The sequence below is a fragment of the Oncorhynchus gorbuscha genome, linkage group LG05 (genome assembly GCF_021184085.1).
Source record: "Oncorhynchus gorbuscha isolate QuinsamMale2020 ecotype Even-year linkage group LG05, OgorEven_v1.0, whole genome shotgun sequence".
NCBI classification, from domain to species: domain Eukaryota; kingdom Metazoa; phylum Chordata; class Actinopteri; order Salmoniformes; family Salmonidae; genus Oncorhynchus; species Oncorhynchus gorbuscha.
In genome coordinates, this window is record NC_060177.1 from 63,093,870 (window position 1) to 63,110,074 (window position 16,205).

The window sequence follows — 16,205 nt, forward strand, 5'->3', positions numbered from 1 at the left end:
ACCAAGACCAGTATCTACATATCACACAGGGCCTACTGCAATAAATTGAACTTGTAGTAAAACTCCCTCTCCAGCCCAGGCAACACTACTGTACAGAAACAGGCTGCTTTCACATATATGGAACAGTCTTGTGTTATACTACAGTCCACATAAAGAAACAATGTTGTGATCTTGATACATTTAATGAAGAATGCTCTCTTTCTCAATACACACCATAAAAATAAAGCATGAATATGACTGAAGCACAATTACATGCAGAACCTCTGGTATCTCAAGGAAATTACTGCCAGACATAAATTCTCACAATCCACATCACTATTTACCAGAATTTAAATTAGGCTTTGTGTGACAGAATGAAAAGAATCTCACTGTCATACCATCTCAACAGACGTCAAGGTCCTTCATTATCCTCTCAATTATCGCATAATTATTCATCAAAAAATATATAATGAAGTCCCAACTAGTGCCTGATATGTCCTTGATAAGAGATAAGGGATGACACCCTTACCGGCAATAGATATGAGTACAGGATAATGATTCTGCTGAGGACAGAGACTGGTTGTCTAGCCTTCTGTAACAATACCTTCAACAGAGCAGTTTGTTAAATTCTTTATTTTTGTTTGGTCGGATTTACAAGTTTTATTGGTAAAAAATATATATATTACATCTCTTCATGCTACTATAAAGCTTTAAATCTCTTTACAAATATCTGTTCTGATCATTGTTAGAAAAACTCATTTAAAAAGGGTTTAGATCCCTTCTAAAATATATTTGATCCCTGGAAATAGTCTAACCTAAAATACTGACTCATTCTTGCACTACATACATGAAAAGGTCATTTCTGAAATTCTGAAAGATTACATGCATAGATGAGCAATTCAGAGGACAAAGAGAGCATTGCATTGTTTTGAAAATAACAACTATATGGAACCGAATAATAAAAGACAATGCATACATTGATATATAAATCAAGTTGAAATGTTCACTGTTGAAAGTAGACCGATGTAAATGACCATGTCTCTATCTGTCCAACTCAAGTTGCTTGATGAACGCATACCAATTAACTTGAAAATCTTTAAAATAATTTAAAGTAATACAACAATGAATCAATAAAAGCGTAATAAAATGAAACTATGAAATGCACCAGGACTTGGGAGAAAAAAAATACCTGCCAACTTTAAACAGGTTATTGAGTTTGTGCCATACCTACCGTGTTAAAATGACAACTTGCTAAATATATCAAGTGGATTTGTATAGAAAGTATGAGTTCAAGACATACAATATTTTGTTTTTTATAAAACGTCAAAAACATACCATTTAAAAAAAATCTAATTTACATGAATTCCTTCCAGTGCATGTCTCTAAAGATTCTGAAATCATTGAGGTACTATCTTAGTGTGCTTTCATCACACAAATATGTAATGCATAGTTACTCAGTATTTATGAGTTAGCCAAGGTTATTCAATGTGACTATCGTCTACAAATGTATTTGGGGGCAAGTTCCATTTTGATTCCAAATCTCAATTCCCCCCAAAAGGACTACTACGCATGTACAACCTATGGTCTATGACTGGGTCGAGGGAACCAAAAAGTCATCCAGGGTCGCAACCACAGATTTAGACTATATAATCAACAACAACAGAATCAAAGTCTGTTGAAAATCTGAGTCACAGACCATAAATCCCCTACTCTTGATCAGCAATAGTGATTCTAAAATAAAAAGGTTTTCACCTAGCTATATCACATAATAAAACATGAAAATGCAGTCACCGCTTGTGCTTTTCTTGACGAATGCCCAAAACAGGCACTGGAAATTCTGAATAGTCCAGTGTGATTCCAACACATAATGACAAAAGACAAAATTGAAGCTTTGGTCATTCCTTATCCTTGCAGTGATATTCCCAAAATATATACTACACTATATACAACAACATCTCAAAGACCCTTGGGAAATATGCTAAGGTCATTGTTATTATTGCTTTTTCAGAAATATATACACTTCCCAAATCATGAATTAAATCCACCTTTATCCAATTTCCCATTCCCAGGAAACTAGACTATAAATGGACTCTCCTCAAAATATGAAAAGGCGTGTCACCCCAATGCACCACGGCTTACAAAGACATCTGTCACACTCCATTTTACAACATACCATTCAATTACTTTAGTATGGAAACAATTATGCTTCTGTTTCTTAAGAGATTCACACACAACACGTACCCAGCTTGTTGGAATAACTCGTAGTAAGTATCAGAAATATCAATTGTTGACATGTAATTCTGAAGTACATAACAGCTAAAAGTACTGGTCCTGAAATAGTACTGTAATAAAGTGCTACAGTACCACAAGGTGAACCAAACCCTTTTCCCAGGCAGCAGGTCTCTGAACCAGATGAGAGGGGCTGTCCGGGTGGAGGATCCTCACTGAGGATTATTCTCGTAGGAGCCAGGGAACATAGACTTCCTGGTTTTAGGAGGAGGTGGAGGGGGCTTGCTGTCAATTTTCTGAGGCAGAGGAGGGTGGAACTATGGAAAGACCGGGGAAAAAATGATAATGTTAAAAATATTCTGTTTCACAATGTGCATTTTACAAAAAATATAGATGTTTTCAGTGAAGATATACCTCAAGGGAGTTTTGGGAGATGTCAAACATCTCATGGGGATGTTTCTTTGGTGGCATGGGTGGGGGTGTTCCGGGAGTGTCAGTTGTGGCATCATTATCACCGGGGAGAGATGAATAAGCTGCAGAGAGAGAGAGTGACAAAACACACACATTTTAGGCTGCATGACAGCTAAAACTATTTGTGTGTGAACTACATGGACAAGAGGTCAGATATCCTACACAGGGTTCTATATGTCTGTGTGCAGAGTGAAGCTGTAAGCATCTCTTTAAGGATGTGTAGGATAGGCAGCTTTGTAGGTATGCCTTGTGTGTAACTAAGCTACATACTGGAGCTGTGAGGAGTCTGAGGAGAGGCTGGCAGGGGGCTGAGTGGGTTGTCAAGGCTTAGGTGAGAGGAAACACCCTGGAATAGAGATAGGGTCAGGCGACGATCCCCAAACTGCAGACTTTTGGGTCTCTGCGGCTTCTCTGGAAGGGTCTGCTAAGGAGTAGAGTACAAAGATACAGCCCTCCTTGAAATCACAGTCAAGTAATTACTGTGAATGTATTAGCCATTTGTGCCTTAGTGCATGAGCCAAAAACAGTTGTAGTTACCTCATCTATGTCTGGCTGTCTCTCCACTAAAACCTGTGACTTGCTCACACTCCATTCTTTTCGGTTCTTTCGACCGATCCGGTTGTCATCCTCAGAGCGGGACAACATCGAGGCCCGGCGATCGTTGGCAGTGTCACGGGACAACAGTGAACTGATGATGGATATCAGGACAGGGAGAGAGACAAGGGGGAGGTGTACAGTTAGAGGATTATACTGGCATGTGCAACACTTCAGAATGTCACACTGTGAGATGTGGAAAAGCACAGACAAATATTCCTGACAAACATAGCAACACAAATAGACTACACCAGACTACACTAGCCCAAGAGGGAGACAAACACAGGAAGGGAGGAGGGAGGGTGGAGGGGGACTGACTCCTTGGAAGAGGGAGGGAGGATGGAGGGAGTGGAGGGACTGACTCCGGGGAGGGGGGAGGAAGGAGGAGGGGACTGACTCCTGGGAGGAGGGCCGGGAGGGTCCGTTAGAGGAGGTGGAGCCGCTGGAGAGGCCTGAGGAGGTGGTGGAGACAGTGGACATGCGGCGCAGGGTGGAGGACAGGATGTAGGGCATCACTACAGAGCCCACACGACTCTTCTTCCTTTCAATGAGAGAGCAGGGCTGGGACACACAAATGGGATTAAACATCATCAGGAAACTTGGCAGGGGCTAAGCGGAATGACAGGCAAAACACTAACAACAATAGAGTGCCTTAAGCAAGATTTATGGTCCTGCAGCAATATAATGTACACTCTGCTTTGAATGAGGGAAGTTTGATAGGGAGGCAGAGGAGCCAATAGCTACATTTATCACAATCTTACATTAAATAAGAGTTTGCCATTGGAAACTGACCAGGGTTATGACACCGTAATGCTTCTCCACTCTCTCCCGCAGGTCTGAGAAACAGGTGAGCAGGCGGTTGTGTAAGGGCTTCAGCTGCTCCGTGGATTTCTCTCCGTGAATTCGGATGCCATCAGCCAGGAGAGGGATCTGAGGGGAGAGGAGGAGGGAGCCTCTGTTCTTATAGCAGGTACTGTATGTCTAAGTACAGGTTCAATAACAAGGAGAGAATTACAATTTACCTGGAGGGCAATAAGATGTTTGAGGACCTCAATGCTCTCAAGGTCATCTGGGTGTTCATGCATGTAGGTGTCAGTGAAGAATGCCTGTAGAGACAGAAAGGGGGTGGAAACAAGTTTAGCATTTCGAGACATGAAGATGTTGTCATATGCACATTAAATATGAACTAAAATAACAGTGACCTAGAAAATAAGAATATCAGGTTACAAATCTTCAATGAAATGTGAAACAAAATTGTATAGGATTCAAGCTCCTAGGTAGTAATAGTCAAGTGAAACCTTCTCGTAGTTGGAGTAGCCACCCATGACGGCAGGGTCAACAATGCCATTGAGCATCATGGAGAGTGGGTGGACGGACGTGGAGCTGTCACAGGCCTGCTGCTGCACCAGGTTACTGAGCTTCTCATTGGCCATCTCCATGGTCTCCACAGCATTCTGCAGAGGGCTGATCTCCTCCTGACCAGTAGGAAAACCAGGAGAGGTGAGGAGACATCAAAGTGTAGAAGACCAAATTGGGTGAGTAGGAACTATTTGCTATGGGTGGTGGTAGGTAGGTAGTAGTCCTCAACAGTGTTTAGATTAAACATACAGCACATTAACACCAGTACGTTTGTATTACTGTGATTTCTATCAGTAATGATGATGACACTTACAACAGAGATGGACTTCACCTCGAACCATTTGAGAATCCCTGGGAAGTGATAGGTTGTGATGTAAGTTGTCCTCTCGATCCACATGGTCTGTAAATGAGGCGGAAAATATGACGACTGAATGGTCAACAACACAAATGTTTTGAGCAACAACCTCTTGTATTCAACTGCTAATCAAAAAGGAACACCTATGTCAGAATGCTGTTGATTGACTACAGATCAGCGTTCAACACCACAGTGCCCTCAAAGCTCATCACTAAGTTAAGGACCCTCGGACTAAACACCTCCCTCTGCAACTGGATCCTGGACTTCATGACGGGCCGCCCCCAGGTGGTAAGGGTAGGCAACAACACATCCGCCACGCTGATCCTCAACACTGTGGCCCCTGAGGGGTGTGTCCCCTCCTGTATTCCCTGTTCCGCCACGACTGCGTGGCCAAGCACGACTCCAACAGTTTGCTCATGACACAACAGTGGTAGGCCTGATCACTGGAAACGTAAGACAGCCTATAGGGAGAAGGTCAGAGACCTGGCAGTGTCAAGCCAGGACAACAACCTCTACCTCAACATGAGCAAGACAAAGAAGATGATTGTGGACTACCGGAGAAGGAGGGCCGAACACACCCCCATTCACATCGACGGGGCTGTAGTGGAGCAGGTTGAGAGCTTCAAGTTCCTTGGTGTCCACATCACCAAAAACTATCACAGTCCAAACACACCAAGACATCGTGAAGAGGGCACAACAACATCTTTCCCCCTCAGGAGACTGAAAAGATTTGGCATGGGTCCCCAGATCCTCAAAAAGTTCAACAGCTGCACCATCGAGAGGTAGTGCGTACGGCTCAGTACATCACTGGGGCCAAGCTTCCTGCCATCCAGGACCTATATACTCGGCGGTGTCAGAGGAAGGCCCAAAAAATTGTCACCTGCCACCCAAATCGTAGACAATTCTCTCTGCTACAGCACGGCCAGCGGTAACAGAGCGAGTCTAGGTCCAAAAGGCTCCTTGACAGCTGCTACCCCCAGGCCATAAGATTGCTGAACAATTAATCAAATGGCCACCCGGACTATTTACATTGACTGACCCCCCCCACCCCTGTTTTTACACTGCTGCTATGCACTGTTTATTATCTATACATAGTCACTTCATCCCTACCTACACGCATATTGACTCGGTACCCCCTTTATATAGCCTCGTTACTGTTATTTTATTGTGTAACTTAAATTACATTGTTGGTTAAGGGCTCGAAGGTAAGCATTTCATGTGACAAATAAAAATGCATTTGATTGGAAAAGGGCTACATTCCTGAGTTTAGAGTGTGTGCGTTGAATGGAGGAATTAGTCTTTGTTAGGGCTCTGCAGCATGGTGAGTCTGAGCTGTGTCCCAGGTACTCACTGCAAATTCATTGTCGGGGTCCTTTGCGCCTTTCCTGAAGGGTCTGGAATACTGAAACTGGTCCACTTCATTGGTTCTGTAGTAGCTGGGAGAGGAAGAGGGACAAACAAATTAGTTGCATGAGCAAGAACTAAGAAAATGTATTCAACCACAAGCTGTTGTGTTCCTTACTTCAGGATCTGCTCAGGAACACCCTTGTCTTTGAACTGGGCGGGCACAGTAAGGACTGGCTTGACTGTAAAACACTGGATATCTGTGAAGAGCAGGTAAGGATAGGACTGTGGATTATTAAAAAACGAAAACCTTTTTAGTGCTGTAGGGGGAAACGGAGACGGGGGCCAGTGGATTACTGGCTCAAAATTGTCCTTGAGAAAGGTATAATAAGACTTACCTAGAAATGGGAAATACATCAACTGAATAATGTCCTGACTAGAAGCATTAACACCAATTAACATTTAAATAGCATTCATAGCTGGGAGCGTGAGGACATGCTGCAACAGGCCTAAAGGATACGCTGTCCTTGGGAGTTACAGATGTTGTCCCCAGGGGGCGCTGTGCTGGTCATCCTGGCTGCGTTGGGGAACTGCGACAGCAGCTTCAGACTGAAGTCCTCCAGCCACTCGTACTCCTTACCACGGTAGATGAACACTTTGTTCTGTATGAGCAAATCCGTTCACAGATATGGTGAGCCTCCATATATGGTAGCAAATTAAATGTGAACAATAGGATTTAATTCGAGCGTTGTTATTGAATGACATGCTACAGAAGATGTCAAAGATGGACTGTGGTCGACAGGAACGTGCCACTGCACTGTAGAAATAGACGTGCGTCTGCCAAATGAAGGCTATTCTAACCGGAACCTGACAAGATCATGGAAGGTGTTCAATCCATAGAATCCCCCACTGCTTTATGGAACTGATAACTACAATCGCCTGCATGCTACATCATCAGCGTGAAACATTTTTTATATTGACTATCATTTCATTTTATGGAGAGTTCCATAAGTAAAATGAATAAAAAGGCACATAAATATAAATATCTCAGGCAAATGAGACAGAACTTGAAATGTGCTATGGAGGCTGGATTTCTGAAAATACGTAATAATCTTACCCTGAGGAAAGTGGGGAATCCAAGGCCATAGTATCCCACAGCAAAGTATTCTGGCTGAGGCCGCATGGCATGCATTATATTCTCATAGAACTGGGCTTGCTGTTTCTGTGTGCAACAGTAGGGAGAGTATAGAGGCTGTAGTGACAATGAGCTAAATTAACAGAGCCACAATCAGGAACAAAGATAACATACAACAGGAAACACTTAAAATACTGTAGAAGCTAACCAGTTCCCTGTGCACTTAATTTAGTTAAGTGTCAAAAATGGAGGATCCATAATGAACATGGATTCATAGCAGAGTAGAAAAACAACGTTTTTGTACAACTCCACTGCAGATAAGGACTGTTGAATACCACGATGACGCAGTATTTACAAAAACATGACTTAAAATAGAGTATCACTGCATAATTAACTGAATGTTACTTCCTAATGGCAGATGCCAGTATGTCAACCGGCAATGCATGAGTGGGACTATTGGATAAAAAGGTTTGACGCAAGTGTGGCAGCAACTCTGATATCTTCCCCATTTCCTCAAATTGTTTCTGCAGTAATGGTTGTTTTTTTTTCTTCAACTATCACTGTCATTTGGATTGAGCTCGCTGAAATGACTTTCTGTCTTAGACAAGACATGGTCGTCCTAGCCATTGACAATGTATTGTGAACAATTTATTGGCATAATTAACTCCTAGTCTTTGTGGGCACTGAAAAGCCTATTAGTACAGCAGTTGAACTACTCCTATTGAAAAGGCCTCACACTAAATTCGCAGTGGGCTATCCCTTTCTGGCATTGTAAGTGGAACCTTCACAAGCATTTTTTTTTTACGTGTATAAACTAAGAGGATAATCATTTTTGGTTTTACTGTTTGCATGCTTTAGGGCCAATTTATATTTAGTGGTGACAATATTTTGATTAAATCTCAGACTAAAACACGATAGCAAATGATAAAGTCCTCTTACCAGCAGCTGGCTCAGCTCCATGAAGTCGAACATCTGGTTCTCGTGCATCTTTGCCAGCTGTTTACCCATCTCAATGGCTTTCTCCCACATCTGAACAGATAAATGCAGCAGTTGGTAAAAAGACACGAGATGTGAACATGGTTTAGACATCACCATCTGTCCTTCACTAACACCTCTTTTCAATCAAACCCTAACAGCAGGTTTAATCGTTGATGTACTGTGGTGAACAGGAGAAATGTTTAGCCTAACCCAGAAATCTGGTAACCATGTTTGATTGAATATGGCCCTCAGCTTCTTTTGCAGCAAATGAAACAGACACAAATATTTCTGACAGTAGCTCATATGGTATGTTCAGGGGTAAGTAGCATATGATCTCTGACTACATATGCTGTGAAATATACTGGCACCCTTGCACGATTCCCAATTTCTTCTCGAATAAGTTTAAATAAATAAAAACTTTTGCTGTTCATACATGTATTTGTTTGATTCACAACAGCACAGAACCAAAGCATTTCATAAAAAGTCCCAACATTATCTACTTTACAAGGTAAAAATAGCCATTCAACAATTTTTGAAAAGAGAAAACAGAACATTCTGCTCCATTGCAAAGTGGAAGGGTGACAATATATTTGACCGCATATGTACATCATGCTTCCTAATAGGGTCACTGGGTGAGGGTGGGAACTCACTTTGCCCTTGTCCAGGTTACAGATGATCTCCTGGAAGAGTCTCTCTTTGAGCTCCTGCTGGGTCCAGACATGTTTGCCATGACCGGGGATCAGATGTGGGGCACAGGGCTTGTCAGACCACTGAGGAGGGCAATATATACAATACACAAAGTGCATTTAGTTTTCTAGTAATGTATGTTATAGTATGTTAACTGGAATTTTAGGGAAATAAGCCAAAGACTGTTGTTTTCATTGAAAGTCTAATTGAATGTTAATTTGACTGAGACCTCGAGGAGTTCGGCGTGAAGTAACAGGGTGTATGCTGCCTCCGTGTAGTTCTCACAGACAAGGTGCAAATCCCTTAGCTTGTACAGATACCTGAGGACGAGGTCAGTATTTGAGTGATATCTAACAGATAGTAGGTAGAATCTACCGCACACCCAAAGCTGATTTGTAAAGGTGCTGGAGGTAAAATGCAAAACTGGAGAAACAAAGAAAATATAGTTTCCGCACACTTCCAGTCAGATGTACATTTATTTGAACTATAGCTGAGCTTTCGGTCAGTCGACCTTGCTCTGAGAAGGTCGGCTGACCCGAAAGCTCAGCTATAATTAAAATAAATTTGCATCTGACTGGAAGTGTGCAGAGACCGTTTCCTGTTTCTCCAGAGTGATAGCTAACAAAATGGGATCCAAAGAAGAGTATACATTGAATCATCGGTCTCACCGAATGTAAATGTCTTCCCTCTTCTTCTCCTTGTAGAAGTTCTGTCACAACCAGAATAAAAACAGCAGCAAAACTCAGCTTCTGTACAATTGTTTGATAATATTTTTTGGGTTAAAATCAATTGGTTCAATGTAGAAACATAACATCTTGATATAATATTCTTCTGAGGTGGCTCAATCTTTCTGATTAGAGTTTGAGTTCCACATTAACCAGTCTGAGGTGTTAGTTAGCACCTGGTAGGCTCTCATGTCTCTTAGTGATGTACTGTAAGGGCATACCAGGACGTTAACGGTGCAGCTCATGCGGAGCTCAGGGCTCTCGTCATGTGTGATGGTGCGGTAGGCCAGTAGCTTCTCCAGCAGACTGCTGAGCAGCAGAGCCAGCTCCTCCCCTGACTGAGACAGGTATCTGTGCCTCCGGCAGTGCTCCAGTAGTCTACACAATACCAACAATGTAAAATGTCAATGAATAAGGGAGTTATATAGTCCATATTTAGGTCTCGACTATGAAATCATGAGGTATGACTAATAAGAAAAAGGAATTAGCCTCTGAATGATTCGCAGGTTTATTGTCAGGGTGCTTACGTTTTCTCCAGCAGGATTTTGTACTGTTCATCCCCACGGCCTCCCTCTACCTCCTGATCCAACTTGGTGATCAGTTCATTCTCAAACTACAGGTACAGAAAGACAAAAAAAATCTGCTCAGCCAAATAAAGCTGGGAACCTCGGTGTACAGTGATACTGTAAAGCCAGGCAGGAAGCACTACCGTGGGCAGCTATCTCACCATGTTAAAGGTGCGGCTGGGATTGAAGTTGTGCTCACACTGCATCATGTCAAAGAAGATGGGGATGGTGGCTTTCCTCAGCTCTGGCTCAGGCACCAGGGTAGCCTTTAGGATGGGCCCCACCATGGCCGGGATGAACTTCATCTTGTGGGGGCCTGAGGGATGCATAAAGTCAGAAGCAACATCATTTGAAAGGGCAGTAAGTGGCTCTCCATTTTCATGCAAACAAAAGGACAGTAAACTCATAAAGCGGTAAACAAAAAGCAGGCCACCACCATGAAACTAGGCAACAAGACATTGTCCTCAAAGCCTTTTGCCACTGAACAGGCCATTATATAGATGTCTTTATTTGTTGAATTTCTGTCTTACAGAGATAACAACCCCCGGACAGTGCTTACCAAGATTATACCACATATCTCGGATCTTAAAGCCAATGCTCTTCCTCATGTCTCCATACCTGTAAGCACAACATAGAATTATACTATATACTGTAGAGCATATGCACATGAACTTACAGCACTATTTCTTATACATAAAATTCAGTTCTCTGTGGAAATGTTGATTTTGTATTAATAGTTTAAGGGAATTTGTATTTAAACGAATTGAACCAACGAAAACATACTTGTTCAGTATTTTATTCCGTTTTTCTTGAGAGAAGGATTCCAGTTGCAATGACTTGTGGGTAAGGAATGCAACAGTCAAGTGGAAGTAGTTGTTCCAGAGCTAAAAATAAAATATGATAGTTTTTACACAGACATTGGGACAATGATTGACCTAAATAAGTTTACATTAGCAGAGAGACACGGATGTATTTTGTCCACCCCATCAGAAGGTGGCGACTGGAGACCCACCTGCAGCTCAAAGTGGGTCTGGTCCATGAAGTACATGTTGAGGACCTCAGAGTACTGGTTGATTGCCCGCAGAAACACACCAATCTGCAGGAGGTTCATGGTCATCCAGTCAGAGGGGAAAACGTTCCCCATCAGGTCCTTAAACATGATGAATGTCTCCATCAGGAAGTCCTGTAGTGGGCCAGGGAGAGAACAGTTACCTTGCCTGTAGTGGAAGTACCTAGATGTATGCATCTCATGTCTGCACAAACATGTTTGGTTCTGTTTCTGACCGATTAGTAACATGCTGAACTATGCACAGCAGTCCCCTTGCATTTCTCATATTAGACCCACACAGTTCAGTAAAGATGCAAGGACAGGGAGATCCTCACAATGTTCCAAGTCAGTCCCATGAAATGTCTATAAACAATAATCACTTCAGAAGCAGTTACAAGCACCAGTGGTTAAATGCCAGCTATCGACTGGATGATTCAGGAAGAGTTATGCCCAGGGCAGGGGAGGTGTGCCGGCCCACTTACAATGATGTCTTGTCTGGTCTTGAAGGTGCTGATGTAGTGGGCGTAGTGCATGTCATCCATCTGCTTCAAGATGGCGGTCATGCAGGCTAGGTAATGACCCTGCCATTGAGATAACAGAGCATCAGTCACCTTAGTTGTAAAACTACTTTAGGTTCCCACATATAACATGTTTTATGCTTCGAAGCTAATTATAAGCTATCATTCATTGTTGTATGCTTATAAGTGCCGACCAAGTTATTCATAGGATGCATAGAAGCAGCTTTTCAGGACTGTGCCTTGTACATGGAAACTTAAAATAAATCATTTCCAAATGAACAATTGAAAATAACTTGACGTTTTCTTTAGAGTTAGATGAAGAACTGTCAGAGTACTGAGTATGAGTCTTACAATGAGAGTGGAGGTTCTGCTCATGCTGATGACAGTGCGATTGACCCTGCGAAGCAGCCGCTCCATTATCAGCTGGACATGGCCCCGGGTTGGACCCTGGGACACAAACAGGTCAGATCAAAAATGAATGTATCAAAACCAATCCAGTTAAGAGTTCTGGATGTCACGGATTTCAATGTGTCTAATGGCAGAGATAGAGGTGTGCTATAGCCAGTAGCCACTCACCACATTCTTGCGGTCCAGGTTGTCCAGCACAGTGCTGAGCAGCTGAACACAAGCCTCGTGGTCTGGTTTATTGGAGTGGTCATCCAGCTGTCCACTCAGCTGGTCTGTCACCAGCGGCAAGAGGACATCTCGACACTCTGTGGGGTAAAAGAGGAATAGAGCCTTTTCAAATGTGCCATTCTGTGGTTCTGTTTTTAAATAGAGATCATTCTAAAGTTATGTTTGAGCCAGAGAGGCGCTACAGTACCTGACTGTTTGAAAAGGTCACTCTCCACCATCTTACACATGCAACCAAGTTTCTGGCGCACCAGCTGAGAGTCAGGGATGCTCTCAATGAACTTAGTCAAAAGAACACTAGTGAGAGAGACAGGATGAAATTCAGAAAGAGACATGGACATTTTATATACGGGAAAAAGTATAATTTCTGCAGATTCAACAGTTGAAAAGTCATTACTAGGAGTTACCTGAGCTCCACAGGATCAAAGACATTCTTGATGTCATTAATGATGGTAGGAAGGTATTTTAGTATCGCCCCCTGAAAAAGACGAAGGTCTCAAAAGTCTTTAAAAAAGAACATGGGGGAAATATCACTGGATAAGGCGTCTGTGTTTTACAGCTCTAGTCAGCTCGAAAGTGTTTTAATTCACGTTCTTCTGCAGTTTATCAAGTAAAACTTGACTTCAACTATCTTTCACGAAGCCAGCATAAGGCTTCCATAAACATAGAACGGGTAAGCTGGTTTGAACAGCTGACAATGATCAGAATAACACAGTAAATGTTGCATTACCAGGCTATGCCATGCTAACAAAGTGTGCATTAAAGAAGATGAAGTACCATGTAAGTGCCAATCCCAGTTTCTCTCCCCTAAACTAACTCACCTTTATCTTCACTCCCTCATCCAGCGGTCTGTCCATGAGTGTATTGAAGGACAGGAAGAGTGTCCGTATGGAGTTGAAGAAAGCATCCTCACTGGTCCCATAGAATCTGAGTAAACAAAATAAGGACATTGCTCATTTCACAAACAAACTAATATTGTCTCGCAAATGTACTAGTATGTATGAGGAAGGAAGGTCACGGCTATGATACCTGAGGTAAAGGACCCGGGACTGCACAATGAACCTGAACAGGTACTTGAGGGCTTTGAGGGCTGAGTACAGTCTCTCGGTTAGGACAGGCTCATCTGCATGGCCCACATAGTAATTCAGAACCTTGGTCAGCTTCCTGAAAAATAAATGGAATAGGGAACTCAGGCACACCAGTAATTACATATAAATGAATTCTGAATGGGTGGTGAGGTGTCAAAACAGGAGGAAGGAAAAATGAACGGCATAGAGATGAAAATGTGAGAAAGGAGAGAGCTCGACTCACATGTAAGCCAGAGTGGCACTGAAGTGCTTGTTGATGTATGTCTCCAGTACTGGGTTAAAGTGCTGGAACTTGATGTCTCCAATCAGTGTGATTATGAACACCTAGAAGAAATGCAGAGCACAGTCAGGAACCAGTGTAATATAGAATCCCACTTGAAAATAGTGTAACATTAATCATTTCTCATATACAATTGTCTTTTGGTATATTAATGACAGATGCCATTAATCCTGATAACTTAATGCAAGTAAGTAACCCACGAGTACAGAACTCACCAGAGCATTAAACAGCAGCGTGTCATAAGTCTCCTCCTCTGAAGTCTCCATCATGATACTGAAGAGGGCATCAAGTGTGTCCTGTAGAAACTAAGACCACAAAAGACAAATGCATTAGGCTAGGGTGTCCTTGTATGTAAAGCCAGTTAAGAATGCTAACTCTGGAGCAGTCAGACTCACCTTGACAATTTCCCCCCCCTCAACCTCCATCAGGCGCTGCAGGTTCTGGTCCAGCTGTTCAGGGTTGGACCTCCAGTTCAACAGGCCCAGGAGATCCACTGGAAAACAGCAGAGGAACAGCAGCATATCACTTTTACTGACCCTTGGATTTCATATAAACTTGAATGAGTATGTCAACACCACTCTGATTTGTATTACGAGCCAAGTTTGGTTCTATTTGTTAGAGGCGGTTTGATACTTAATATATTGTTTCATATCCATTTCCACTATGGTGCTCATAGATTAGAGATGATTGTGTCCTACAACAGTACCATTCTGGGTGAGTTTAGTGGAGCAGGTGAGAGTGCCAATCTGGAAGCTGTCCTTGGTGAGTGGGATGACTCCTGAATGGTTAAAGGTTTTCCCTGTCTGCCTCTCCTTCTCCTCCACTTCAGCCCAGGAGCCTGGCAGAGTCAGGTATGTTTTTGCATCCTCAGACTTCTTTGCGTCAACCTAAGAGAAAATATATATACAATACTAAAACATATTCATTGATATATAATTTGATATTCATTGACCAGGGAGCTTTGTATTTTATATAAAATATAACTACTTCACTATTTAATCGATAATGAAAAATAATCCCTACAGGGAAAGAAAGATCTCCAACTGTAGTCAAATGTATCAGAACCTTCTGGTTCCACCAAGATGTCTACATCATACAGGGTCTGTGACAGTTAGGGTTGCAACGCTACTGGTAATTTACCAATGTTACTGAAATCTTTATAGGAAAAGGGGATACCTAGTCAGTTGCACAACTGAATGCCTTCCACTGAAATGTGTCTTCTACATTTAACCCAACCCCTCTGAATCAGAGAGGTCCACATCATGGTCGCCCGGGCAGCACTTGTTGTTAGGGTTAACTGCCTTGCTCAAGGGCAGAACGGCAGATTTTTCCACCTTGCCAGCTCGAGGATTCGAACCATCAACCTTTCGGTTACTGGCCCAACGCTCTTAATATATCAGGCTGAAACCCTCATATTAAACACCAATGGTATTCAAATTTCATTTTAAGTTTAAATTTAGGCAAATGTTTTACAGCTTTGCCATTATACATTTTTTATATCATCTTATTTAATTATTTCATATGTGATAAAGCCACAAGAGGGCCAGAGACAATTACAGACACCTGTGATCATTTGAAGTAACCAAAAGGGCCACGAGATGTCTTGTGATAGATTACAGAAAATCCTTGAAAGACACCAAAACTCTGGCAGCTTCCTTGTAAACTTCAAACGTTTCCTGTAGTATACCCTCCCTTAACAACCCTAGTGACAGTAATAGACTGGTGTGCTGGTCCCACCTTGTAGACGATGAGGTCATGTCTGCCGTCTCTCAGCGTGGTTCCGTCTCCTTTCATCAGGCGGACGAACGCCATGCCAAACGGTTTCTCTGATTTGTCTCTAGCTAAAGGAAACACAGTCGGGTCAGTGGGGACCCAATCAACCAACTCTGAGGAACACATTTATACTCATGCTCAACCAGCTCCCAGAGGGTTAGGGCAGGCTGCCCGGCTGTCGAGTGTTTTAGAAATGTGAGGCACTCACAGTCCTGAGATGATCTGTGTCGAAACATCACCCTGAGATGACAGCGACCCACATCTTCAATAGGAATAGTCACCTTGTAGGGGGAGAAGAAAAGGATGAGGAGAGGAGTGTATCATGACAAGATTATAGATAGAGAAAGTCATATCTGGTGTCTGTCTAGCATTTTGTATGCGCGAAACAATCCTTGGCAAGATCTCCTCTAAAGGTTTTGTTGTTATAGAGCCAAATTCATTTG

General features: G+C 42.5%; 1 protein-coding gene across 2 annotated transcripts in view; it reads right to left on the bottom strand.

Moving 5' to 3' along the window:
- Positions 1-594: 594 nt before the first annotated feature.
- LOC124036271 (dedicator of cytokinesis protein 5-like) overlaps positions 595-16,205 on the bottom strand; it is a 34,932-nt gene continuing 19,321 nt past the window's right edge. The window contains exons 16-51 of one of the 2 annotated variants that reach the window (XM_046350609.1): positions 15,971-16,043; positions 15,727-15,830; positions 14,696-14,876; positions 14,385-14,482; positions 14,205-14,294; positions 13,933-14,033; positions 13,651-13,785; positions 13,443-13,548; positions 13,029-13,099; positions 12,812-12,918; positions 12,565-12,701; positions 12,340-12,435; positions 11,953-12,051; positions 11,435-11,605; positions 11,206-11,306; positions 10,982-11,040; positions 10,584-10,738; positions 10,384-10,469; positions 10,078-10,234; positions 9,800-9,840; positions 9,361-9,451; positions 9,095-9,214; positions 8,406-8,495; positions 7,449-7,553; positions 6,852-6,993; positions 6,510-6,591; positions 6,339-6,423; positions 4,946-5,032; positions 4,572-4,748; positions 4,296-4,379; positions 4,066-4,203; positions 3,671-3,834; positions 3,217-3,367; positions 2,950-3,100; positions 2,623-2,741; positions 595-2,525 (exon numbers count right to left, since the gene is read on the bottom strand). In XM_046350609.1, the coding sequence (XP_046206565.1) occupies positions 2,421-2,525; positions 2,623-2,741; positions 2,950-3,100; positions 3,217-3,367; positions 3,671-3,834; positions 4,066-4,203; positions 4,296-4,379; positions 4,572-4,748; positions 4,946-5,032; positions 6,339-6,423; positions 6,510-6,591; positions 6,852-6,993; positions 7,449-7,553; positions 8,406-8,495; positions 9,095-9,214; positions 9,361-9,451; positions 9,800-9,840; positions 10,078-10,234; positions 10,384-10,469; positions 10,584-10,738; positions 10,982-11,040; positions 11,206-11,306; positions 11,435-11,605; positions 11,953-12,051; positions 12,340-12,435; positions 12,565-12,701; positions 12,812-12,918; positions 13,029-13,099; positions 13,443-13,548; positions 13,651-13,785; positions 13,933-14,033; positions 14,205-14,294; positions 14,385-14,482; positions 14,696-14,876; positions 15,727-15,830; positions 15,971-16,043 (4,059 nt within the window). In that variant the 3' untranslated portion in view covers positions 595-2,420. Of the gene's footprint in view, positions 2,526-2,622; positions 2,742-2,949; positions 3,104-3,216; positions 3,368-3,670; positions 3,835-4,065; positions 4,204-4,295; positions 4,380-4,571; positions 4,749-4,945; positions 5,033-6,338; positions 6,424-6,509; positions 6,592-6,851; positions 6,994-7,448; positions 7,554-8,405; positions 8,496-9,094; positions 9,215-9,360; positions 9,452-9,799; positions 9,841-10,077; positions 10,235-10,383; positions 10,470-10,583; positions 10,739-10,981; positions 11,041-11,205; positions 11,307-11,434; positions 11,606-11,952; positions 12,052-12,339; positions 12,436-12,564; positions 12,702-12,811; positions 12,919-13,028; positions 13,100-13,442; positions 13,549-13,650; positions 13,786-13,932; positions 14,034-14,204; positions 14,295-14,384; positions 14,483-14,695; positions 14,877-15,726; positions 15,831-15,970; positions 16,044-16,205 lie in introns of both variants that reach the window. The other variant, XM_046350607.1, reaches the window with a different exon arrangement.